This window comes from Hypanus sabinus, chromosome 7, assembly GCF_030144855.1.
Source record: "Hypanus sabinus isolate sHypSab1 chromosome 7, sHypSab1.hap1, whole genome shotgun sequence".
NCBI lineage: Eukaryota > Metazoa > Chordata > Chondrichthyes > Myliobatiformes > Dasyatidae > Hypanus > Hypanus sabinus.
In genome coordinates this window covers 3,914,406-3,941,014 of record NC_082712.1, presented here as the reverse complement: position 1 = coordinate 3,941,014, position 26,609 = coordinate 3,914,406, and the positions used below count along the sequence as shown (strand labels likewise).

The 26,609-nt window shown below is 44.2% G+C and overlaps 1 protein-coding gene across 1 annotated transcript in view; it reads left to right on the top strand.

The window, feature by feature from the left end:
• LOC132396509 (otogelin-like protein) overlaps positions 1-26,609 on the top strand; it is a 350,978-nt gene that overhangs the window by 126,778 nt on the left and 197,591 nt on the right. The window contains exons 13-17 of the mRNA XM_059974091.1: positions 2,304-2,350; positions 3,252-3,388; positions 6,142-6,274; positions 12,477-12,657; positions 21,139-21,263. Of these exons, the coding sequence (XP_059830074.1) occupies positions 2,304-2,350; positions 3,252-3,388; positions 6,142-6,274; positions 12,477-12,657; positions 21,139-21,263 (623 nt within the window). The remainder of the gene's footprint in view (positions 1-2,303; positions 2,351-3,251; positions 3,389-6,141; positions 6,275-12,476; positions 12,658-21,138; positions 21,264-26,609) is intronic.

Below are 26,609 nucleotides of genomic sequence, written 5' to 3'. Positions count from 1 at the left end.
TGCCCTTGGCATCAGTTTTATATGAAAAGCAATGATGGGATAGTCTGTCCTATAGATCAAGCTTATTTGGCTTGGAAAACTAAAGGATTGCTAAGATTTTCTGATTTATTTTTGGACAATTGTTTTATGTCTTTTGAGCAATTATCCAACAAATATAACTTGCCTAGATTTCATTTTTTTAGATATTTACAGATTAGACATTTTTTAAGTTCTGTACTCCCTACGTTTCCAAATTTTGTGCCTTCAGATACTTTGGAGAGTTTGTTTGAATTAGACCCTTTTCAAAAAGGGCTTATTTCAAAACTTTATAATATAATTATGAAGATACGTTCAGAGCCCCTTTATAAGACCAAAAAGGATTGGGAAAGAGAGCTTAACCTTATTATTCCTAGTGAGAATTGGGATAGAATTCTTCAATTAGTTAATACATCATCGATATGTGCCAAACATTCACTAATACAATTTAAGGTTGTACATAGGGCCCATATGGCCAAGGATAAATTAGCTCATTTTTACTCTTATATAAATCCTATTTGTGATAGATGTCAATCGGAAATCACGTCTTTAACTCATGTGTTTTGGTCATGTCTGCTTTTGAAAAAATATTGGAAAGATATTTTTGATATTATTTCTGCGGTTTTGAATATTGATTTACAACCTCATCCTATTACCGCAATTTTTGGTTTACCAATGTTAGATTCACAGCATTTATCTTCTTCAGCCCGTCGAATGATTGCATTTCTAACTCTGATGGCTAGAAGATCTATATTGTTGAATTGGAAGGAAATTAACCCTCCCACTGTATTTAATTGGTTCTCTCAAACTATGTTATGTTTAAATTTAGAAAAAATTAGAAGTGCTGTTTTTGATACTTCTATTAAATTTGAAAAGATATGGAGACCATTTATTCAATACTTTCATATGATGTAATATGACCCCGTTCCAAGTTCATTTGACTTCCCAGCTTTTAGCTTATGTATGTTGAGAGGACCGGAAGTGACAGCATTGATGATTATTTATTCTTGTGAGATATTATAAACAACCCTTTTTTTCTCCCAACGTTTCTTTTTTTTTGGCTTCTTTTTTCTTCTTTATTAGTCATTAGATTAGTAGATTAGTTAATTTTGCATTATATATATATTTTTTTCTTTTTTCTGATTTTTTATATCATATATTATGAAATATCTAGACTTACCATGTTCATACATATACTGTATGGTTTATGTCTTGGTAAACCCATTTATACTGTAACTATTGTTTATGTCTTTTTTCATCTGTAATGGAATTTGTATGTTTGTAATTTTTTTATTAATATATCATTTGTATTTTGTCCACATTATTAATTATAATAAAAATATTGAGAAAGAAAGAAAGGGATAGTCTGTCCTGGCAGATCCTGAATATCATAGTGTGGACTGAGTGTTCTCAGAGGGTATCACAAATATCAAACTGTTTTTGTTACGTGCAGCCATTGTTATTTTCACAATATTTGCTGTGTCTATTGTAATTATTTTTTGAAATATTTTTCACTTATAAAAAAATCATCATCACTGGAAAAGATCTCTGCAAGTATTTAATTGCTGGATGGTAAATTTATCCACTACAGCAGATAATGGAGAAAGCATTAATTCTCAAAATGTGCTGTTGAAATGGACGTGGAGATTAATGTTTATAAATCTGACCAGCACAGTGTGAGATTGTATTGTATTGCAGCATTTAACCAGTGTTAAATGTGAGCAATTAAGGGGAATCATTCGAAGTTCAAAGCAGATTTATTATCTAAGTACAAATATGTCACCATATCCAACCCTGAGATTCCTTTTCACGCAGCATGCACAGTAAATCCAAGAATCACAATGGAATCAACGAGACCACAGCCGACAGGGCGGACGAACAACCAATGTGCAAATGACACCAAACTGTGCCAACCCAAAAATAAATAAATAAATAAATCAACCGACCGAACCGATCAATCAATAAATAAATAACCAATCCAGCAAGCGAGCAATAATGATCAAAAACATGAGATGAAGAGATATTGAAAGTGAGTCCATGGGTTTTGGGAACAGTTCCGTGTTGGGGTGAACGAAGTTATCCCTTTTGGTTCAGGAGCCTGATGGTCGATGACTGTTCCTGAACCTGCTGGTGTGGGTCCTGAGGCTCCTGAAGTTTCTTAAATGGTTATAAAAATAGAACACGAAAGATCAGTGGTTTTCAAACAATAGTAACACACAACTCATTAACTTAATTAGATCTCTTCTTCATTTGTCCTTCTGATGCGATGCATTGGTTTTCCTCTGCAGTGATTGCTACGCTGGACAGTTGGAATGCAGTGAGTCAGATTGCCCAGGTAACGTTTGCACTTTCTTCAGACTCTGATTACTAATAATGGTAGCAATCTAGTCAGTTAATCGCTCTCAGAAAGACAGAACCAGTGACTTCCTCTTTTGTTTTGAAGTACCTAAGATAGTAACGTCTTTCCTCCAGAATAGGGGAGTCCAAAACTAGCGTCATAGATTGGGTGAGAAGAGGGGCAACTTTCTCATGCAGAGGGTGCTGAGTAGCTGGAAGGAGGCAAAGGATGTTGAGGCAAGTGTTATATCGTCATTTCAGATAGGCCTTGGCTTCCTCTTCTGCCATGATGAGGCCACACTTAGGCTTGAGGAGCAACACTTCATAATCTATCTAGGTAGCCTCCAACCTGATGGTATAAACTTCCACTGATCCCTCCACCCTCTCCTCTTCATCTATTCCCCACTATGGCCTCTTATCTCTTCTCACCTGCCTCTCACCTCCCCCACTGCCCCTCCTGCTTCCCTTTCTCCCATGGTTCACTTCCCTCTCCTATCAGATTCCTCCTTCTTCAGCCCTTTACCTTTTCCACCTTTCACCTCCCAGCTTCTTACTTCACCTATCACCTTCTAACTTACACTTCTTCCCTCCCCGCCACCTTCTTATTCTGGCCCTTGGTTTCCAGTCCTGAAGAAGGGTCTCAGCCCAAGACGTTGACTGCTTGCTCATCTCCATAGATGCTGCCTGACCTGTTGAGTTGCTCCAGCATTCTGTGTGTGTTACTTTTTTATGAGCCAAATGCAGGAAATTGGAATTGTCTTGGGGGGTGTGTGCATATCGTGGTAGGCATGGACTCGTTGGGCATCTTACTGTATGATTCATTTTATTTCAAACTACCTGTGATTGCAGCTTCCTTGTAATTTCACATAACGATTCTCCTGTTTCTTATTATCTTGCAGTGGTTTGTTCGGTCACGGGTAGTCAGTACATCACGACCTTCGATGGACTTCAGTACTATTTCTATGGTGGATGTGTTCATATCTTAGTGAAAGCTGATGCATTTGTCATCTACATTGGCACAAACACATGTCAAAAGGTGAGAAGAGGGCGTGGAACATTTTAAACAAAAGAGTAAGAAATGGGCTATTTGGCCCATTGAATCTGCTCTATTATGTGATTTCATTCATTTAAAGCAAGAGATTCCTTGCCTTATATACATCCTCCAACCCCTTTCTTCCCAGTTCTGCCTCAGCCTGCCTCATCGCTCCCACCTGCCTCAGCCTACCTCATCACCCCCCACCTGCCTCAGCCTACCTCATTGCTCCCACCTGCCTCAGCCTGCCTCATCGCTCCCACCTGCCTCAGCCTGCCTCATTGCTCCCACCTGCCTCAGCCTACCTCATTGCTCCCACCTGCCTCGGCCTACCTCATCACCCCCCACCTGCCTCAGCCTACCTCATTGCTCCCACCTGCCTCAGCCTGCCTCATTGCTCCCACCTGCCTCAGCCTGCCTCATTGCTCCCACCTGCCTCAGCCTACCTCATCGCTCCCACCTGCCTCAGCCTGCCTCATTGCTCCCACCTGCCTCGGCCTACCTCATCACCCCCCACCTGCCTCAGCCTACCTCATCGCTCCCACCTGCCTCAGCCTGCCTCATTGCTCCCACCTGCCTCAGCCTACCTCATCGCTCCCACCTGCCTCGGCCTGCCTCATCACCCCCCCCACCTGCCTCACCCTTATTGATTCAACTCCCTTGACCTACCTCATCGACTCAGCCTGCCGCATTGAACTTTTCTGACAAAATTATGCACAAGCATGTCACCTTTATGCAAGAGTGAGGTCTGCCTGATGTTGCATTCTTTGCCACAATGTATTTGACCTTTCCTTGTGTTCTGTGGATGTGAAAACTTTCACTACATCGAGTATGATTAGTTTCAGAAACAGAATCAGTTTTAATTTCACTGGACTGGCATATGCTGTAAAGATTGTTGTTTTGTGGCAGCGGTACATTGCAATACACAATAAAAGAAAATTTATGAATTACAATAAGAAATATATAAGAAAAATTATAATAATAAGCAGCACAAAAAGACAACAAAAGAAAGAAATAAATGAGGTAGTGTTCATGGGTTCACTGTCCATTCAGAAATCTGTTGGCGGAGGGGAAGAAGCTGTGTCTGAAACTTTGAGTGTGTGAAATCGAGTTCCTGCACCTCCTTCCTGATGGTAGCAATGGGAAGAGGGCATGGCCTGGATGATGTTGGGGGAGGGGACAGGGTTGGGTCCTTAATTCTACCAATTGCTTTATGAGTTCCAGCACTTCCGTTAAATTATTTTGAACATCCGGGTTGCAAAGAGCAAGTTTTGCTGCACCGAGAGGTTCCAAGTGGAAGGCAGACATCCTTCCACAGTATTGAATAATAAATCGTTCCCCTCCCTCAGTACTTAACTTTGCAGTGATACGTAATTGCACCACTGGGGTGGGGAACAGCGGTGCTCCCTACTGCAACAGGGGGTCAGGCACCGTCTGCGGAGGAGAATGGAACTTCTGACCGGAGGAGAAGTCCAGACCTGATGTGGAAAATTGGAGAAGAAGCTGGGCCTGCCCTTTCAGAGACTTTTGCTTCACCTCTGGCCACACATGGAGGACAGGTGCGAGGCCGATGAGGTAGTTTGTTTACACAGAGCGTGGGAGGTGTGTGAAACATCCCGGCCAGTGGTGGTAGAGAAACTCTTCGACAGGCAGATGATGTTAGAAAAATGGAGGGCTATCTGGGAGGGAAGTGTTAGATAGATCTTGATTAAAAGACTGGCAGGACATGGTGGGCGAAAGGGCCTGTATGGGGCTGTAGTGCTCTATATTTAAAACTGCAGAATTACTGGAGGTGATTGAGACTGAGGGTTTGCCAACATATGGAAACATATGGTACAAGCCAAGGAGCTGGAGAGGAACCTGTAGATGTAGTGTAGACTTGCAGAAGTCGTTTGGCAAAACGCTACAGAAAAAATCTGGTGTAAAGGTAAATGCTTATGGTATTAGAGGAAGTTTGTTAAGTGTGCATTGAAGTTTGACAGTTGAAGGACTTCTACAGCTGTAAATGTTGAACTGGAAGTGATTCTGATTGAAGCTGAAAACGCTCAGGGGAGAGATGTACAGTTGTGTACGCATGCTGCCACAGACCTGTATTCTGATTGGAGCTGAAAACGCTCAGGGGAGAGATGTACAGTTGTGTACGCATGCTGCCACAGACCTGTATTCTGATTGGAGCTGAAAACGCTCAGGGGAGAGATGTACAGTTGTGTACGCATGCTGCCACAGACCTGTATTCTGATTGGAGCTGAAAACGCTCAGGGGAGAGATGTACAGTTGTGTACGCATGCTGCCACAGACCTGTATTCTGATTGGAGCTGAAAACGCTCAGGGGAGAGATGTACAGTTGTGTACGCATGCTGCCACAGACCTGTATTCTGATTGGAGCTGAAAACGCTCAGGGGAGAGATGTACAGTTGTGTACGCATGCTGCCACAGACCTGTATTCTGATTGGAGCTGAAAACGCTCAGGGGAGAGATGTACAGTTGTGTACGCATGCTGCCACAGACCTGTATTCTGATTGGAGCTGAAAACGCTCAGGGGAGAGATGTACAGTTGTGTACGCATGCTGCCACAGACCTGTATTCTGATTGGAGCTGAAAACGCTCAGGGGAGAGATGTACAGTTGTGTACGCATGCTGCCACAGACCTGTATTCTGATTGGAGCTGAAAACGCTCAGGGGAGAGATGTACAGTTGTGTACGCATGCTGCCACAGACCTGTTGCTGAGCCTAATCTGAAGTTTTGTTTTCCTTAGGCTGAGAATGGTAACTGTATTGAATACATAATTCTAGCAATCAAGAAGCTTGGAATATCAATTAAGATGACCAAAACTGGCCGTGTCCTTCTTGGACAGAAAGAGATTGGGCTTCCCTATGTCTACGAGGCAGGTAAATTCCCCATCTCCGCAGATTAAAATGTGTGATTTGGAATTTTCTTGTGGGCATTCACAGTAAACCTATAGAATAGTCTCCATAACAGAATCAATGAAAGGCCTGCCCCCAACATGGGCATTCAACCGGAGTGAGGAAGACAACAAACTGTGCAAATACAAAAAGAAAGAAATAATAATAACAAATATCAAGAACATGAGATGAAAAGTCCTTGAAAGTGAGCCCATAGGCTGTGGGAAGATTTCAGCGATGGGGCGAGTGAAGTTGAGTGAAATTATCCACTTGAGTTGAAGAGCCTGACAGGTGAAGGACAGTAACTGTTCCTGAACCTGGTGGTGTGGGTCCTGAGGCTCCTGTACCTCCTCCCTGACAGGTGAAGAGCAGTAACTGCTCCTGAACCTGGTGGTGTGGGTCCTGAGGCTCCTGTACCTCCTCCCTGACAGGTGAAGAGCAGTAACTGTTCCTGAACCTGGTGGTGTGGGTCCTGAGGCTCCTGCACCTCCTCCCTGACAGGTGAAGAGCAGTAACTGTTCCTGAACCTGGTGGTGTGGGTCCTGAGGCTCCTGTACCTCCTCCCTGATGGTTGAAGGCAATAACTGTTCCTGACCCTGGTGGTGTGGGTCCTAAGGCTCCTGTACCATTTCTTGATGTCAGCAGTGAGAAGAGAGCATGACCTGGGTGCTGGGGTCCTTGATGATGAAGGCTGCTTTCTTGCGACAAAGATCTGAGTGGTTGTGCTCAGTGTGGGGAGAACTTCACCAGTGACGGACTGAGCCGTACCTGCTACTTTCTGAACCACCTTCCATTCAAGGGCATTGGTGCTTCCGTACTAGGCTGAGGATTATACAAGAGTTCTTGCAAGTTCTCGTGTCTGTGAGCAGCAAATCACACTAGAATAGGTTTCAGAGATTGTAGCGAGAGAGGTAGACTGGAGAGAGAATATGCATAGGAGAAGAAGGTTTGAACTTAGCCAGGGGTATACAATTATGAGGGACATAGACAGGGTGAACACACACTCTTTCTCCCAGGGTTGATAAATCAGAGAACTAGAGGGCACAGGGTTAAGGTGAGGGGGTGATACCTCATGCAGGGAGTGGTCAGTATATGGAAAAAGCTGCCAGAGGAAGTAAATGAGGCAGGTATATTAAAAACATTTAAAATGTACATGAATATTGAAGGTTCAGAGCAGGGACTTCCAATCTGAGGTCGCTGTGGTGATAGGGGATTCATCAGTTAGAGGAAGAGGCAGGAGGTTCTCAGACAGACAGACAGACAGACATACTTTATTGATTCCACGGGGAAATTAGGTTTCGTTACAGCCACACCAACCAAGAATAGTGTAGAAATATAGCAAAATAAAACCATAAATAATTAAATAATAATGTTAATCATGCCAAGTGGAAATAAGTCCAGGGTGTCTGACACTCCAAGGGAGGAGTTGTAAAGTTTAATGGCCACTGGTAGGAATGACTTCCTATGAAGTCATTCCTACCTCTGGGCGAGAACAAGATTCCCGAATGGTATGTTGCTTCCCAGGTGCCAGGGTTCAGATATCTCAGATCGAGTGCTCATCATTGTTAACTGGGAGGGTGAGCAGCCAGAAGCCGTGGTCCACGTAGGTACAGATGACATGGTCAGGACGAGTGATGGGTTTCGGCCAGGGAGTTATGTGCTAAGTTAAAGGGCAGGGCCTCCAGGATTGCTACACATACAACGTGCCAGTGAGGCCAGAATTTAATACGTGGCTAAGGAGTTGGTATAAGAAGGAAGGCAAATGCACTGTTGGCATTCATTTCAAGAGGGCTAGAGTATAAAAGCAAGGATGTAATATTGAGACTTTATAAAGCCAGAGGGGTGAATCCATGGAATTTTTGCCACAGGCAGCCAAGTTTTTATGTATGTTTAAGGCAGAGATTGCTAGATACTTGAATGATCAGGGCAGGGAAGAATATGGGGTGAAGGCAGGAGATGGGGGGTGAGGGGAAAATTGGAACAACCATGATAAAATAGTAGAGTAGACTCAACAGGCCAAATGTCCTAATTCTGCTCCTATATCTTATACCCCATGGACCCCTCAGTTAATGGTAAGGATCCATTGCATTAAAAGAGCTGGAAACCCCCGGTTTAGAGGGATATAGACCCAAAGCAGGGTCATGGGTCTATCTTGGTTGGCATGGGCTAGATGGGTTGAATAGCCTGTTTCCCTGCTCTATTACTCTATCACTTCAACAAGAGCATCAAGGTGAGTTCAGACCTTTATCTCCATGTCTCTCATATAATATTTACATTTCCTCTTCCTCACTATGTTCAATAGTACCATTTTCCACAAGCACTTCCCTTCAAACAACACTTCCCTGATGATGGAACACCTGTCCTTTCACCTCCTCCCTTCCCACCAAACAGTCTCTCCAGGAGAGGCACCATTACGTGCACTGTTTCCAAACTAGTGCAATGCAGTGTTCACAATGCAGTCCTTACTGGAGAAACCAAACACAGATTGGGAGATCATTTTGTTAGCTGTGCCCAGTCCATAGAGGTGACCCTCAGCTTCCCCTTCCCTGTCACGTTAATTTCCCATCCCTTTCCCATTCTGATTTATTGGTCTGTGACTTCCAGTACTGCCACAGTGAAGTCCAACGCTTGGGGAGTGGCACCTCATCATTTGTCCACACCTTGCAGCTTCCTGGAATTTTGCAAGTATGAAATTCTGCAACGTTAGGTAATTAGATTCCTAATCCCAATGAAGGGATTTGACCCAAAACATCAACAATTTCTTTTCATCACAAAGATGCAGTTCAACCCATTGAGTTCTTCCAGCAAGTAGTTTTTTTGCTCCGGATTCCAGTATCTGCAATCTCTACTGTCTCTAACTTGATTTTGTCCTGATATGCGTAATCCATCAGTGAGGTAGGCTCAGCTTGCTTTGCCACGGTAGTGTAGCGGTTAGCACAACGCTATTTCAGCTCCGAGTGTCAGAGTTTGGAGTTCAATTCAGGCACCAAGTGGAAGAAGTTTGTCTGTCCTTCCTATCACCACGTGGGTTTCTTCCGGGTGCTCCAGTTTCCTCCCACAGTCCAAAGACGTACTGGTTAGCGGGTTAATTGGTCATAGTAAGTTGTCCTGTGATTAGGCTGGGGTTGGTTGGCATCCGCCTATCTCAAGCACTGGGTGATGATGGTCTTCATCACAAGCCTGGGTGGAAGGTTTGGAGGTCCTGAGATGTCCAGTCATCATCCCCTTCTTGGCCTCACCTGTGTAATCCAAAGGAAAGCTTATGAAGCAATACGCTTGGCACCAGCTTGGCTGCAGGAGCTGCTGGAAGGATGTTAAGAGACGTCCAGCCATCTTAGTGCTCCACTCTGTTTGAGTTTACTCCCACAGCCTTCACCTCTCCTGAGGTAGTGGGGCTATTTACCTATAGCTGGGTGTCTGGTTCATGAGTACCAGGGTGTGTCCACACACCGGCGAGTCTGCAGGGTCCAGACCTTCCTCCCCATCCTCTGCAGTTTAACCTGACTTTCCGTGTGTTGCCAGCAAGGAAGTCCCCAGACCTTATGGAACTTTGTATCCGAATTAAGAACTGAATAATGAATTTTTTCAAGGTCTAAGCAGGACATAATATCATTAAGCCATTGAGCATGCGTGGGCAGGGCAACATCTCTCCATCTAAGGAGGATTAAACTTCTAGCCAGGAGAGAAGCAAAAGATAATATTCGACACTTAGTCGAACTCAGACGTAAATCTGTCTCACCCAAAAAACCGAACAAAGCAGTTAAAGGGTTAGGTTCTAGATGGTGATTCAGAATATAAGATAAAGTTATGAGGACATCTTTCCAAAATTTCTCCAAGCTAGGACAAAACCAGTACATATGAATAAGAGAGGCCTCGCCCCTTTTGCATTTATCACAAAGAGGACTAATATTAGGGTAAAATCGAGATAGTTTAGATTTAGACATGGGCTCTATGAACAATCTTAAACTGTAAAAGGCAATGGCGAGCACAAAGAGAGGTTGAATTAACCGATTTGAGAATCGTGTCCCAAGTCTCATCAGATAAAGAGGTATTTAAATCCTGCTCCCAAGCCATTCTAATTTTATCCACAGGGGCACGCCGTAAGGATGCTAATTTATCACGAATAAATGATATTAAACCTTTACCCAGTGGGTTAATAGAAAGAAATAAATCCATAACATTTTTCTCAGGCATTTCAGGGAAATTAGGAATTAAAGGATTAATAAAGTGTCTAATTTGGAGATATCTAAAAAAATGAGCATTAGGCAGATTGAACTTAGCAGAGAACTGTTGAAAAGATGCAAAGCGATTATCAATAAAAGGATATTCAAAATGTCTAATGCCCTTCCTATACCAATCATGGAATGTTGAATCATACATAGTAGGTAAAAAAAGGTGATTATGTAAGATAGGGCTAGAAAAGGAACAACCATAGAAACCATAGAATTTCCTAAACTGAGCCCATATTTGCAAAGTGTGTCTAACAAGAGGATTAACAATCAATCTAGACAAACTACTAGGGAGTACAAAGCCAAGAAGAGCAGAAATAGATAAATCTTTGGTGGAACTCAACTCCATTGCCACCCAATTAGGGCACTCGGGTTGGCCATGGAAAAAAGACCAAAAGGTAGCACAACGCATATTGGCTGCCCAATAATATAAATGAAAGTTAGGTAAGGTCATACCACCCTCTTCTTTTAGAGTTTTGGAGATAAACTGTATTAATTCTAGAACACTTATACTTCCACAGATATGACAAAATAATAGAGTCTAAGGAATCAAAAAAAGATTTAGGAATAAAAATTGGAATTGATTGAAATAAATATAAAAATTTAGGGAGAACATACATTTTAACAACATTAATATGACCTACCAAAGACATAGATAGAGGTGACCATTGTAACAGACTCTGTTTTGTAGTATATAAAAGATTGGCAAAATTTTCACGAAAAAGATCTTTAAACTTCCTTGTAACTGTAACCCCAAGATAAGTAAATTGATTATGAACTACTTTAAAAGGGAGATCACGGAATGTTAATCCTTGTGCTTCTTTATTAATTGGGAAAAGTTCGCTCTTATGTAAATTAAGTTTATAGCCAGAAAACTGGCTAAACTGATCAAGCAGTGAGAACATTGGAGGTAAAGATGTTGACGGAGTTGAAAGAAAAAGTAATAAGTCATCAGCATAAAGAGAAACTTTATGCTCAACACCCCCCCCCCTCCAAATCACGGTCAATTCAGGACAGCTTCGAAATGCTATCGCCAAAGGTTCCATAACCAAATCAAAGAGAAAGGGACTTAAAGGGACTTAAAGGGACTTAAAGTGACGGGTGTCACGTTTGAGGTTAAATAACTGGGATTGTTGAAAATTAGTCAAAACAGAGGCTGTGGGACACAGATACAGCAATTTGACCCAAGAGATAAAACTTCGACCGAAGTCAAATTTTTCTAAAACTGCAAAAAGGTAATTCCACTCTATACGATCAAATGCTTTCTCCGCATCGAGGGAAATAACACATTCAGGAATCCCAGTTGAAGGTGAATATAAAATGTTAAATGAATGCTGAATATTAAAAAAAGGAAGACGGTTTTTAATAAAACCAGTTTGATCATCAGAAATAATAGAGGGAATAACAGTTTCTAATCTATAAGCCAAAACTTTGGCCAAGATTTTAACATCAACATTAAGCAAAGAAATTGGCCTATACGAGGAACACTCTGTTGGGTCTTTACCCTTTTTTAATAAAAGAATAATAGATGCCTCATTAAAAGAGGGTGGCAATTTACCATAATTAAACGAGTCAGATAGTAATCGCATGTTCTTAATCTCAGTTCAGGAGCTCTCCAACCACATTAGGAATACTCTTACTCCAATGACTGAAGTTGTTCTAAAGAAAAAAAAAGAAAATTGTGATTGAAGATGCGAAATAAACACTGTGTTGGATAGCTAATGTACATCCCAAAAATGAATACAAGTGTAAAAGGCATCGGCTCAAAGTTCCAATGGTGCTTATAAGGGGAGTGTGTTTGGGGAATAAAGTATAAGAACTTCTGTGAATTGGAAAACAATTTACCGAAGCATTTCGTTTATCTTTCCTTCCAAAAATATTCCGAGTCTCTCTTTGTCATTTCAATGTAGAAATTCCACCGGATTCCCACTTTCATTCCTAACTTCTTTTTTGTGTAGCCCCTTTCTTGAGTGTCCGCCTGGCATCTTCAATGTTCCTGGAGATACTGAGCGCTTCTGGTGTGCATGTCCAGTACGATTTCAAAGGTGGCAGAGTCTATGTAATCATGTACCAATACACAATCGGAGAAACTCTTGGGCTTTGTGGAACATTTACTAGGAACCACCTGGAGAACTTAATGTGAGTAAATAACATCCTGTTGGTTAGATTTACGGATTTCAGTACTCCCAACGTTTAATGCTGTTCACTGGGTGGGGCCTCGGCTTTTCATCGTAATGCACAGATTTAGCTACTGATCTAGTAATCCAGAAACATGAGTTTGAAGTACATTGAATTCCAGTTAATTGGGACACATTGGAACCACGACATTTTGGCTCATTTAAGCGGCTGCCCCAATTAGCCAATTGTTGAAGAAAGTGTTTGACACGCTTAGTTAGGGCATTGTGTATTGGAGTGGGGACAGCATGTTGTTGGAGTATTGTGTGTAGCTGTGGCATTGTGTGTTGGAGTGGGGACGGCATGTTGTTGGAGTATTGTGTGTAGTTGTGGCATTGTGTATTGGAGTGGGGACAGCATGTTGTTGGAGTATTGTGTGTAGTTGTGGCATTGTGTATTGGAGTGGGGACGGCATGTTGTTGGAGTATTGTGTGTAGTTGTGGCATTGTGTATTGGAGTGGGGACGGCATGTTGTTGGAGTATTGTGTGTAGTTGTGGCATTGTGTATTGGAGTGGGGACGGCATGTTGTTGGAGTATTGTGTGTAGCTGTGGCATTGTGTATTGGAGTGGGGACGGCACGTTGTTGGAGTATTGTGTGTAGTTGTGGCATTGTGTATTGGAGTGGGGACGGCATGTTGTTGGAGTATTGTCTGTAGTTGTGGCATTGTGTGTTGGAGTGGGGACGGCATGTTTTTGGAGTATTGTGTGTAGCTGTGGCATTGTGTGTTGGAGTGGGGACGGCATGTTGTTGGAGTATTGTGTGTAGTTGTGGCATTGTGTATTGGAGTGGGGACGGCATGTTGTTGGAGTATTGTGTGTAGTTGTGGCATTGTGTATTGGAGTGGGGACGGCATGTTGTTGGAGTATTGTGTGTAGTTGTGGCATTGTGTATTGGAGTGGGGACGGCATGTTGTTGGAGTATTGTGTGTAGCTGTGGCATTGTGTATTGGAGTGGGGACGGCATGTTGTTGGAGTATTGTGTGTAGTTGTGGCATTGTGTGTTGGAGTGGGGACGGCATGTTGTTGGAGTATTATGTGTAGTTGTGGCATTGTGTGTTGGAGTGGGGACGGCATGTTGTTGGAGTATTGTGTGTAGTTGTGGCATTGTGTGTTGGAGTGGGGACGGCATGTTGTTGGAGTATTGTGTGTAGTTGTGGCATTGTGTATTAGAGTGGGGACGGCATGTTGTTGGAGTATTGTGTGTAGTTGTGGCATTGTGTATTGGAGTGGGGACGGCATGTTGTTGGAGTATTGTGTGTAGTTGTGGCATTGTGTATTGAAGTGGGGACGGCATGTTGTTGGAGTATTGTGTGTAGTTGTGGCATTGTGTATTGGAGTGGGGACGGCATGTTGTTGGAGTATTGTGTGTAGCTGTGGCATTGTGTATTGGAGTGGGGACGGCATGTTGTTGGAGTATTGTGTGTAGTTGTGGCATTGTGTGTTGGAGTGGGGACGGCATGTTGTTGGAGTATTGTGTGTAGTTGTGGCATTGTGTGTTGGAGTGGGGACGGCATGTTGTTGGAGTATTGTGTGTAGTTGTGGCATTGTGTGTTGGAGTGGGGACGGCATGTTGTTGGAGTATTGTGTGTAGTTGTGGCATTGTGTATTAGAGTGGGGACGGCATGTTGTTGGAGTATTGTGTGTAGTTGTGGCATTGTGTGTTGGAGTGGGGACGGCATGTTGTTGGAGTATTGTGTGTAGTTGTGGCATTGTGTGTTGGAGTGGGGACGGCATGTTGTTGGAGTATTGTGTGTAGTTGTGGCATTGTGTATTAGAGTGGGGACGGCATGTTGTTGGAGTATTGTGTGTAGTTGTGGCATTGTGTGTTGGAGTGGGGACGGCATGTTGTTGGAGTATTGTGTGTAGTTGTGGCATTGTGTGTTGGAGTGGGGACGGCATGTTGTTGGAGTATTGTGTGTAGTTGTGGCATTGTGTGTTGGAGTGGGGACGGCATGTTGTTGGAGTATTGTGTGTAGTTGTGGCATTGTGTATTGGAGTGGGGACGGCATGTTGTTGGAGTATTGTGTGTAGTTGTGGCATTGTGTATTGGAGTGGGGACGGCATGTTGTTGGAGTATTGTGTGTGGTTGTGGCATTGTGTATTGGAGTGGGGACGGCATGTTGTTGGAGTATTGTGTGTAGTTGTGGCATTGTGTGTTGGAGTGGGGACGGCATGTTGTTGGAGTATTGTGTGTAGTTGTGGCATTGTGTATTGGAGTGGGGACGGCATGTTGTTGGAGTATTGTGTGTAGTTGTGGCATTGTGTGTTGGAGTGGGGACGGCATGTTGGAGTATTGTGTGTAGCTGTGGCATTGTGTATTGGAGTGGGGACGGCATGTTGTTGGAGTATTGTGTGTAGTTGTGGCATTGTGTGTTGGAGTGGGGACGGCATGTTGTTGGAGTATTGTGTGTAGTTGTGGCATTGTGTGTTGGAGTGGGGACGGCATGTTGTTGGAGTATTGTGTGTAGCTGTGGCATTGTGTATTGGAGTGGGGACGGCATGTTGTTGGAGTATTGTGTGTAGTTGTGGCATTGTGTATTGGAGTGGGGACGGCATGTTGTTGGAGTATTGTGTGTAGCTGTGGCATTGTGTATTGGAGTGGGGACGGCATGTTGTTGGAGTATTGTGTGTAGCTGTGGCATTGTGTATTGGAGTGGGGACGGCATGTTGTTGGAGTATTGTGTGTAGCTGTGGCATTGTGTATTGGAGTGGGGACGGCATGTTGTTGGAGTATTGTGTGTAGCTGTGGCATTGTGTATTGGAGTGGGGACGGCATGTTGTTGGAGTATTGTGTGTAGTTGTGGCATTGTGTGTTGGAGTGGGGACGGCATGTTGTTGGAGTATTGTGTGTAGTTGTGGCATTGTGTATTGGAGTGGGGACGGCATGTTGTTGGAGTATTGTGTGTAGTTGTGGCATTGTGTATTGGAGTGGGGATGGCATGTTGTTGGAGTATTGTGTGTAGTTGTGGCATTGTGTATTGGAGTGGGGACGGCATGTTGTTGGAGTATTGTGTGTGGTTGTGGCATTGTGTATTGGAGTGGGGACGGCATGTTGTTGGAGTATTGTGTGTAGTTGTGGCATTGTGTGTTGGAGTGGGGACGGCATGTTGTTGGAGTATTGTGTGTAGTTGTGGCATTGTGTATTGGAGTGGGGACGGCATGTTGTTGGAGTATTGTGTGTAGTTGTGGCATTGTGTGTTGGAGTGGGGACGGCATGTTGGAGTATTGTGTGTAGCTGTGGCATTGTGTATTGGAGTGGGGACGGCATGTTGTTGGAGTATTGTGTGTAGTTGTGGCATTGTGTGTTGGAGTGGGGACGGCATGTTGTTGGAGTATTGTGTGTAGTTGTGGCATTGTGTGTTGGAGTGGGGACGGCATGTTGTTGGAGTATTGTGTGTAGCTGTGGCATTGTGTATTGGAGTGGGGACGGCATGTTGTTGGAGTATTGTGTGTAGTTGTGGCATTGTGTATTGGAGTGGGGACGGCATGTTGTTGGAGTATTGTGTGTAGCTGTGGCATTGTGTATTGGAGTGGGGACGGCATGTTGTTGGAGTATTGTGTGTAGCTGTGGCATTGTGTATTGGAGTGGGGACGGCATGTTGTTGGAGTATTGTGTGTAGCTGTGGCATTGTGTATTGGAGTGGGGACGGCATGTTGTTGGAGTATTGTGTGTAGCTGTGGCATTGTGTATTGGAGTGGGGACGGCATGTTGTTGGAGTATTGTGTGTAGTTGTGGCATTGTGTGTTGGAGTGGGGACGGCATGTTGTTGGAGTATTGTGTGTAGTTGTGGCATTGTGTATTGGAGTGGGGACGGCATGTTGTTGGAGTATTGTGTGTAGCTGTGGCATTGTGTATTGGAGTGGGGACGGCATGTTGTTGGAGTATTGTGTGTAGCTGTGGCATTGTGTATTGGAGTGGGGACGGCATGTTGTTGGAGTATTGTGTGTAGCTGTGGCATTGTGTATTGGAGTGGGGACGGCATGTTGTTGGAGTATTGTGTGTAGTTGTGGCATTGTGTATTGGAGTGGGGACGGCATGTTGTTGGAGTATTGTGTGTAGTTGTGGCATTGTGTATTGGAGTGGGGACGGCATGTTGTTGGAGTATTGTGTGTAGTTGTGGCATTGTGTGTTGGAGTGGGGACGGCATGTTGGAGTATTGTGTGTAGTTGTGGCATTGTGTATTGGAGTGGGGACGGCATGTTGTTGGAGTATTGTGTGTAGCTGTGGCATTGTGTATTGGAGTGGGGACGGCATGTTGTTGGAGTATTGTGTGTAGTTGTGGCATTGTGTATTGGAGTGGGGACGGCATGTTGTTGGAGTATTGTGTGTAGTTGTGGCATTGTGTGTTGGAGTGGGGACGGCATGTTGGAGTATTGTGTGTAGTTGTGGCATTGTGTATTGGAGTGGGGACGGCATGTTGTTGGAGTATTGTGTGTAGCTGTGGCATTGTGTATTGGAGTGGGGACGGCATGTTGTTGGAGTATTGTGTGTAGTTGTGGCATTGTGTGTTGGAGTGGGGACGGCATGTTGTTGGAGTATTGTGTGTAGTTGTGGCATTGTGTGTTGGAGTGGGGACGGCATGTTGTTGGAGTATTGTGTGTAGCTGTGGCATTGTGTGTTGGAGTGGGGACGGCATGTTGTTGGAGTATTGTGTGTAGCTGTGGTCATCTCGCCATAGGAAGGATGTGATCGGTCTGCAACGGAGGTTCTGAAGGATGTCATTGGAGCTGGAAGGTTTGAGTTATAAGTAACTGGATAGGCTGAGACTTTTCCCCTTGATCGTAAGATGTTGAGGGTGACTTTATATAACCATGAGGGGCACAGATAACAGCATACAACAGAACAGCACAGGAAAAAGCTCTTCAGTCTACAACAGATGGAAGCTCTGCTTGATCCCTTCGACAGATCCATGTGCCTACCTGAAAGCCTCTGTTTTCCTCTACCACCCCTGGCACTGTGTTCCAGGCACCTACCATTCTGTAAAACAAACATTTGCCCTACACACCCCCTTTTTTCCCATAGATGCTGCCTGGCCTGCTGATTTCCCCCAGTATTTTGTGTGCCCCCCCTTTATCCCCCTTTACCCTACCAATCATCCCCTTTAAACTTTACCCCTCTCACGGTAAAGTCATGCTGAGAGGAGGATCCTGGCTGTCTGCCCTCTCTATGCCTCTCGTCATCTACAAACCTTTTTCACAGCTTCCCCCAGCTTTCATTGTTCTCATCCTGCTGAACGTCTCCTGTGCCCTCTCCAGAACCTCCACGTTGTCCCTGTAATGATGGGATCAGAGCTCCACACAGTACTCAAGTGCAGACTAACCAAAACTGTATACAATTACGACATGACTTTGCCACTGTGAGACTCGGTGATAAAGGTAAGCATGCCATAGACTGCTTATTTACATAACCACATTCAGGATGAATATGGCAAAGTAAGTAAATGGAAGGTGTGGACGGACCACATCCAGGATCCCTCTGTACATCGATGCTGTCAACGTAACTGGATGCTTTGACCTTCCAGGGTGCATCACTTCACACTTGCCCAGATTAAACTCCATCTGCCGTTTCTCCACTCGTCTACATCCTGCTCGATCTTCCTCATCTACCACAACATTCTCCTCACACTCAGAAATCATTCTCCAGGAAGCATTGAGTAGGAGATTGGGCTAGGGTTAAATCGGGGTTTTGCTGGGCAGCACGGCTCAAATGGCCGGAAGAGCCTACGCCGCATTGTATTGTCAAATAAGTAAATGAAAACAGCAAACCGTCCAGTTGATACTAACAGAGTTGTCGTCAGCATCCAGACGATGGTGTGACACTTTTTTGACAGTTCTTGGGGTTGCAGTCTTGGGTCTATTTGCACTTTCTGGAGTGGCTGTCCAGCCCCGCTACAGTCTCTTTCACAGCGGATGCAGGTGACGGAGGAAGGTGCTCTGCACGATGAAGCTCTGGCATTCCCTCTGGCTCTCTTGTTGATGAGCATGTTGGTCCTTGCTATCTCAGTACGTTGAGCACTGCTTTTGACTGTGGCCCTCCATGTTGTCTGTGTCACCGGGTTCGGATATGGCCCAAGTGCGTAGTGAGAGACACTGAAAGGGGTCAGTAGTTCACAAAACTTTAATGCGAACAGTGTTCAAGGGAAAATAAAACAATAAATGCAAGGCCAAACAGGGCCATTAACTAAAACTCTCAATGGGAAATGGAGCCTATACTGCGGCTGAAAAGAACATCTACTTGCTAAACGAGTCCCGCGAGTCTTCAGAGTCCGTTGACTCGACAGTCCAATTTCTCAGGCAAGGCCGATGCAAACAGGCAGCGAAGCGATGCTGTGCTCCGTCCGATCTCGACAAGCACTATGACGACAAGTATGGGGTCAAATACTATCATGATTAAATAATAATTAGCTGACACGTGCAAATTCGCAAGCACGATTTCCATATCTACTGCGCTGCGGAATCTGTGGTTGTGACAGTCTGGTCTTCAAATGCTTCCTCCCATTGTTGAGGTTGATGCCAACCAGCTTTATGTCGCGTTTGCAGACGTCCCTGTAGCGGAAGCGTGGTCTTCCTCGTGGACGTTAACCCTCACTCAGCTCACATGCAGCATGTCCTTGGGAATGCATCACTGCTCCACTTGTCTGACATGGCCCAACTACCTGAGGAGTCTGTGGCTGAGTAGTGTGTGGATGCTGGAGGTGTCAGCCCGCTGCAGAACCATTGTGTTGGTGATTCTGTCCTGCCAGGAGATGTGCCTGAGGCTGCGTGGATGGAACAAGTTTAGCCTGTTCTCTTGGCTGATGTAGGGTGTCCAAGCCTTGCTGGTATAGAGGGACTGGGAGCTGGTGATGGAAGTTGAAGGGGTTGACTACATCAGGAGGGCAACCATCGGTGGTGATGTCTGGGGGAGATTCAGCACCCTGAGCATGCCGTTTGTCTTCTTCAGACTGATGGTGAACCGACAGTCCCTGCGGGCTTGGGCGGAGCAGTTAATCGGTTGCTGGAGTGCGCCTTCAGTATGTGACTTCGTCTGCCAACAGCATCTCCCGGGTGAGGGCTGTTCTAACTTTGATCTTGGAGCCCACATGAGCGATTGAACAGCTTGTGCGAGGCAAAGGTAGATGCCCTCAGTGTAGTCCAGGGGTCGGCAACCCACGGCTCCGGAGCCGGCTCCGCATGCGGCTCCCTATGGTAAAGGTTGCCGACCCCTGGTGTAGTCTGTGAAAGCACAGTGAAGGAGCATGGAGAAGATGATTCAAAGAGGGTCAGTGCCAGGACACAGCCTGGTTTCACTCCGCTGCTCACTGGACAGGTATCAGAAGTTGCTCGATTGAAGCAGACAGTGCTGACCCTGCCCTTACGGCATGAAAACATGGTGATAAATAAGAATGAAAACAGCAGACCATCCAGTTGATACCGACAGGGACACACACAAAATGCTGGAGGGGCTCAGCATGTCAGCAAGCAGCCGTGGAGAGGAGCGGGCAGTCGACGTTTCAGGCCGAGACCCTATCAGGACTCAAAAGGAAGGGGGAAGATGCCAGAATAAGAAGGTGCGGGAAGGGGAAGGAGTACAAGCTGGCAGGTGATACGTGAGGCCAGGTGAGGGGGAAGATAGGTGGGAGGGAGAGGAGGGTTGAAGTAAGAATCTGAGAGGTGATCGGTAAAAGAAACAAAGGCTTGAAGAAGAAAGAATCTAATTGAAGAGGGGAGAAGAGCATGGAGAAAGGGAAGGAGGAGGGGCACTGGGGAAGCTGTGAGCAGATGAGGAAAGATAGAGGGTAAGAAGGGGGCCAGAATGGAGAATGGAAGAAGAGAGAAGGGGAAGGGGGAAGTGGGAGAAATTATTGGAAGTTAAATGTTCATGCCATTGTCTGAAGGACACCCTGATGGTGTAGATCCATGTAGCTCCCCAGTCCGATAGTGGCTTCTCTGTGGCAGTAGAGGAGGTGTTGCCTGACCTGCTGAGGGTTCCTGCAGCATTTTGTTTGTGTTATTGTGGATTTCCAGCACCTGCAGAATCTCTTATGTTTGTCAACAGTGAGCTCATAAAACTTTGTGCCAAAATGGGCAAATTTTATCCAGCTTGTGCATGCGCTTTTCCGAGAGCTGAAAGTGTCGCCGAAGAGTTTTATACTTCACGATTCTCCGTCTGGGAAAGGGCTTCATGCACTGGAAGGATTTTTATGGCGATCAGTGGTTGCATTACTGAGATCTTTTTGCTTTTAAGTTTAAACTCCGGTTTATTTTTGTGATTGAAATTAAATTCCCCTACTTCATGTTTTCCCTATTCCAGTTTTAGCAGTGGTCATACCTCACTAGATCAGTGATCCAGCGTTCTGTCTACCAGCCCATAAACAAATCACTGTGCCCACTCTATCGGTGCAGGAGTGAAAGAAAAGCTAGTTAGTTCAGTAATAAGCACCATGTTATTATTTATTCTACAGGTCTGCAAATTACTTGATTGATTCCGTGCCAAGGGTCTTTGTCAACTCTTGGAAAGCAAGTCCACAGTGTATCGACATACCCCCATTGCCAGTGTATGCCCCTTGCAAGGGTAACCCTCAGAAAGGTAAGAGATTCTTTATTTCAACCATACACTCGAGCAGGATTCACTGTAGGATCAGAAGGGCTGATATTGCAGGCTTATTACTTGGCGTTTTTTTTGTTAAATTTAGTAATCAGACTGACAAATGCATATTCTCTCCTGTTTTTATTTTCCCTACAAAATGTGTCTGGAATAAAAGTAATGATAACACAAATCTGATGGTGCAAAACCATAGAATCATAGAGGTATACTGCATGAGAAGTTCTGCAGATGATGAAAGTTCAAAGCAACACATAAAATGCTGGAGGAACTCAACAGGCCAGACAGCATCTGTGGAGAAGAGTAACCAGTCAACTGCCACAACCCTTAGGGTGTCCTGCACCAGGACTCCCAAATCCCTTTGCACCTCAGATTTTTGTATTTTCTCTCCAGTTAGAAAATAATCTGCACATTTATTTCTTCTACCAAAGTGTGTGACCAAACATTTTCCAACATTGTTGCAATCTTGACAACAAAGCCATCTATTCCATCATCTAAATCATTTATATACAGCATTAAAAGAAGTGGTCCCAACACCTACCCCTGTGGAACACCACTAGTCACTGGCAGCCAACCAGAAAAGGATCCTTTTACTCCCACTCACTGCCTCCTACCTATCAGCCAATGCTCTAACCATGTTAGTAACTTTCCTGTGATAGCATAGGCTCTTAACTTGGTAAACAACCTCATGTGTGGGTCCTTGTCAAAGACCTTCTGAAAATCCAAATATACAATATCCACTTCATCTCCTTTATCTATCCTACTTGTAATCTCCTCAAGGAATTCCAACAGGTTCATCAGGCAGGATTTTACTTAAAGAAACCATGCTGATTTTGTCCTATCCTGTCCTCGGTCACCTAATTCTTCATAACCTCATCCTTAACAATCTTTAACAATTGACTCCAACATCTCCCCAACCACTTGGTCAGGCTAACTGGTCTATAATTTCCTTTCTGCAGATTCCCTCCTTTCTTAAAGAGTGGTGTGACATTTGCAATTTTCCTGTCCTCTGGCACCATGCCAGAGTCCAACGATTTTTGAAAGATCATTTCTAAAGTCTCCACAATAGCTATTGATACCTCTTTCAGAACCCTGGATTCAGTTTTTCAGCTTTTTGAGAACCTTCTCCCTTGTAATAGTGATGCACCATCAATAACTCTCTCTGAGACGCAAAGGCGAGATATCGGCTTTTATTGACTAGAAGAAGGAACAAGCAGTGAGTGACCACCATACTACATCCTGGAGACTGAGAGGCCGGGTTCAGGCCTCGATCGCCTTTATACAGGGGTCTGTGGGAGGAGCCACAGGAGCAGTCAGCAGGGGCGTGTCCAGACAGGCACATAGTTCACCACAAATAGTAACTGCACTCACTTCTCCTCCCTCACATCCTTCAACACCTGATATACAGCTCGTGTCTTCCACAGTGAAGACAGATGCAAAATACTCATTTAGTTCATCTGCTGTCTCCTTGTTCCCTGCTATTATTTCTCCAGCCACATTTTCCAGAGGTCCTATATCCACTCATCTCTCTTTTATATTTTATATACTTGAAAATGCTTTTTCTATCCACCTTGATATTGTTTGTCAGCTTGCTTTCTCGTTTCATCTTCTTCCTCCTAATGATTCTGTTAGTTGCTCTCTGTAGGTTTTTAAAAGCTCCCCAATCGTCTACTTTCCCACTAATTTTTGCTTTGCCGAATGCCCCCCTCTCTTGCTTTTAGATTAGCTTTGACTAAGTTAACCAATTTCCCGACACATGCCGATGATAATAACCCTGATTCTGACTTCCTTTACAGCCGTGGTTGTATTATTTCGCCATTGGGGCATTCCTTCATTTTTGGAATGTATTTATCCTGTACCTTTCTCATTTTTCTTAGAAACAGATGCCAGCACATCCTTCCAATTTACTATGGCCAACTGCCCTCTCATACCACCGTAACTTCCTTTACTCAGCTGAAATACAGTTATTTCAGACTTTACTTTCTCCTTATTTTATTTAATTTTGAACTCAATCATAATGTGATTACTGCTTACTAAGAAACATAGAAACACAGAAAACCTGCAGCAGAATACAGGCCATTTTGCCCACTAAGCTATGCTGAACATGTTCTTACTTTAGAAATTACCTAGGGTTGCCCATATATGGTATATATAATTGTCTGGATAGACAGGTTCTGATGAGGAACAGTCAACATAGATTTGTGCGTGGAAGGTCACGTTTGATAAATCTTACTGAACTTTTTGAAGAGGTTACAAGGAAAGTTGACAAGGGTAAAGCAGTGGATGTTGTCTATATGGACTTCAGTAAGGCCTTTGACAAGTTTCCGCATGGAAGGTTAGTTAGGAAGGTTCAATCTTTAGGTATTAATTTTGAAGTAGTAAAATGGATTCAACGGTGACTAGATGTGAGATGCCAGAGAGTAGTGGTGGATAACTGTTTGTCAGGTTGGAGGCCGGTGACTAGCGGGGTGCCTCAGGGATCTGTACTGGGCCCATTGTTGTTTGTCATATACATTAATGATCTGGATGATGGAGTGGTAAATTAGATTAGTAAGTATGCGTATGATACTAAGGTGGGTGGTGCTGTGGATAATGAAGTAGGTTTTCAAAGCTTGCAGAGAGATTTAGGTCAGTTAGAAGAGTGGGCTGAACGATGGCAGATGGAGTTTAATGCTGATAAGTGTGAGGTGCTACATTTTGGTAGGAACAATCCAAATAGGACATACATGGTAAATGGTAGGGCATTGAAGAATGCAGTAGAACAGAGTGATCTAGGAATAATGGTGCATAGTTCCCTGAAGGTGGAATCTCAAGTGGATGGGGTGGTGAAGAAAGCTTTTGGTATGTTGGCCTTTATAAATCAGAGCATTGAGTATAGGAGTTGGGATGTAATGTTAAAATTGTACAAGGCATTGGTGAGGCCGAATTTGGAGTATTGTGTACAGTTCTGGTCACCAAATTATAGGAACGATGTCGACAAGATAGAGAGAGTACAGAGAAGATTTACTAGAATGTTATCTGGGTTTCAGCAGCTAAGTTACAGGGAAAGATTAAACAAGTTAAGTCTTAATTCTTTGGAGCGTAGAAGGTTGAGGGGGGTCTTGATAGAGGTATTTAAAATTATGAGGGGGATAGATTGAGTTGACATGGATAGGCTTTTTCCATTGAGAGTAGGGGAGATTCAAACAAGAGGACATGAGTTGAGACAGGGGGCAAAAGTTTAAGGGTAACATGAGGGGGAATTTCCTTACTCAGAGAGTGGTAGCTGTGTGGAACGAGCTTCTAGTAGAAGTGGTAGAGGCGGGTTCAGTATTGTCATTTAAAGCAAAGTTGGTTAGTTATATGGACAGGAAAGGAATGGAGGGTTATGGGCTGGGTGTGGGTCAGTGGGATTAGGTGAGAGTAAGCATTCGGCATGGACTAGAAGGGCCGATATGGCCTGTTTCTGTGGTGTAATTGTTATATGGTTATATGACAAGCCATTCAATCCTGGAATCATTTTCATGAACCTCCTTTGAACCCTCTCCAGTTTCTGTACTTCCCTTCTAAGATTAGGGGTCCAAAACTACTCACGTTATAAAGTCACAACATTACATCCTTGCTTTAATATTTCAGTCCTCTTGAAATGAAGGCTGACACCACATTTGCCTTCCTCACCACAGACTCTACCTGCAAATTAACCTTCATGGAATCCTGCACAAGGACCGTACACTTCCCGACACTGTATTCCATCTGGCATTTCTTTGCTCATTCTCTAATCTGTCTAAATCCATCTGTTGCCTCTCTATTTCCTCAAAACTACCTGCCCCTCCACCTATCTTTGTATTGTCTGCAAACTTTGCAAAATAACCATCAATTCCATCATCCAAATCATTAACGTATAATGTAAAAAGAATTGATCCAAATACAGACCCCTGTGGAACACTACTAGTCACGGGCAGCCAACCAGAAAAGGCTCTTTCTTGCCAATCAGCTTTACCCATGCTAGAATCTTCCCTGTAATACCATCCATGGGCTCTTAGCTTGTTAAGCAGTCTCACTTCTGTAAATCCAAATACTCAACATCAACTAATTCTCCTTTATCTATCCTGCTTGTTATTTCTTCAAAAAATTCCAACAGATTTAGAAACATAGAAACATTGAAAGCCTACAGCACAATACAGGCCCTTTGGCCCATGATGCTGTGCTGAACGTGTACTTACTTCAGAAATTCCCTAGGGTTACCCATACCCTCTATTTTTCTAAGCTCCATGTACCTATCCAGGAGTCTCTTAAAAAACCCTATCATATCTGTCTTCACCACCATTGCTGGTAGCCCATTCCACGCACTCACCACTCTCTGCATAAAAAACTTACCCCTGACATCTCCTCTGTACCTACTTCCAAGCACCTTAAAACCGTGCCCTCTTGTGTTTGCCATTTCAGCCCTGGGAAAAAGCCTCTGACTATCCACACGATCAATGCCTCTCATCATCTGATACACCTCTATCAGGTCGCCTCTCATCCTCCGTCACTCCAAGGAGAAAAGGCCAAGTTCACTCAACCTTTTCTCATAAGGCATGCTCCCCAGTCCAGGCAACATCCTTGTAAATCTCCTCTGCACCCTTTCTATGGTTTCCACATCCTTCCTGTAGTGAGGCGACCAGAAATGAGCACAGTACTCCAAGTGGGGTCTGACCAGGGTCCTATGTAGCTGCAACATTACCTCTCGGCTCTTAAACTCAGTCCCACAGTTGATAACGGCCAATACATTTGGACCCCATAGGACACTCAAAGCTGCCGTACAATATTTGTCAGGCAATATTTTCCCTTGAGGAAATCATCCTGACTCTGGCCGATTTTATCATGTGCTTCCAAGTACCCTGAGACTTCATCCTTAATAATCGACTCTAACATCTTCCCAACCACTGAGATCAGACTAACTGGCCCATAGTTTCCTTTCTTCTTCCTTTCTCCCTTCTTGGAGTGACATTTGCACTATTCCAGTCTTCTGGAACCATTCCAGAATCTTGTGATTTTTGAAAGATTGTTTCAAATGGCTCCACAATCTTTTCAGCCACTTCTTTCAGAACCCTAGGGTGTACACCATTTGGTCCAGGTGACTTAACTACCTTCAGACCTTTCAGTTTCCCAAGAACCTTCTCTCCAGTTAAGGTAACTTCACACACTTCATGACCCTGACACCTGAAACTTCCACCATACTGCTAGTGTCCTCCACAGTGAAGACTGATACAAACAACTTATTCGATTCTTCAGCCATTATCTTGTCTCCCTTTGCTACCTCTTCAGCATTGTTATTCAGTGGTCCAATATTTCCTCTCGCCTCTCTTT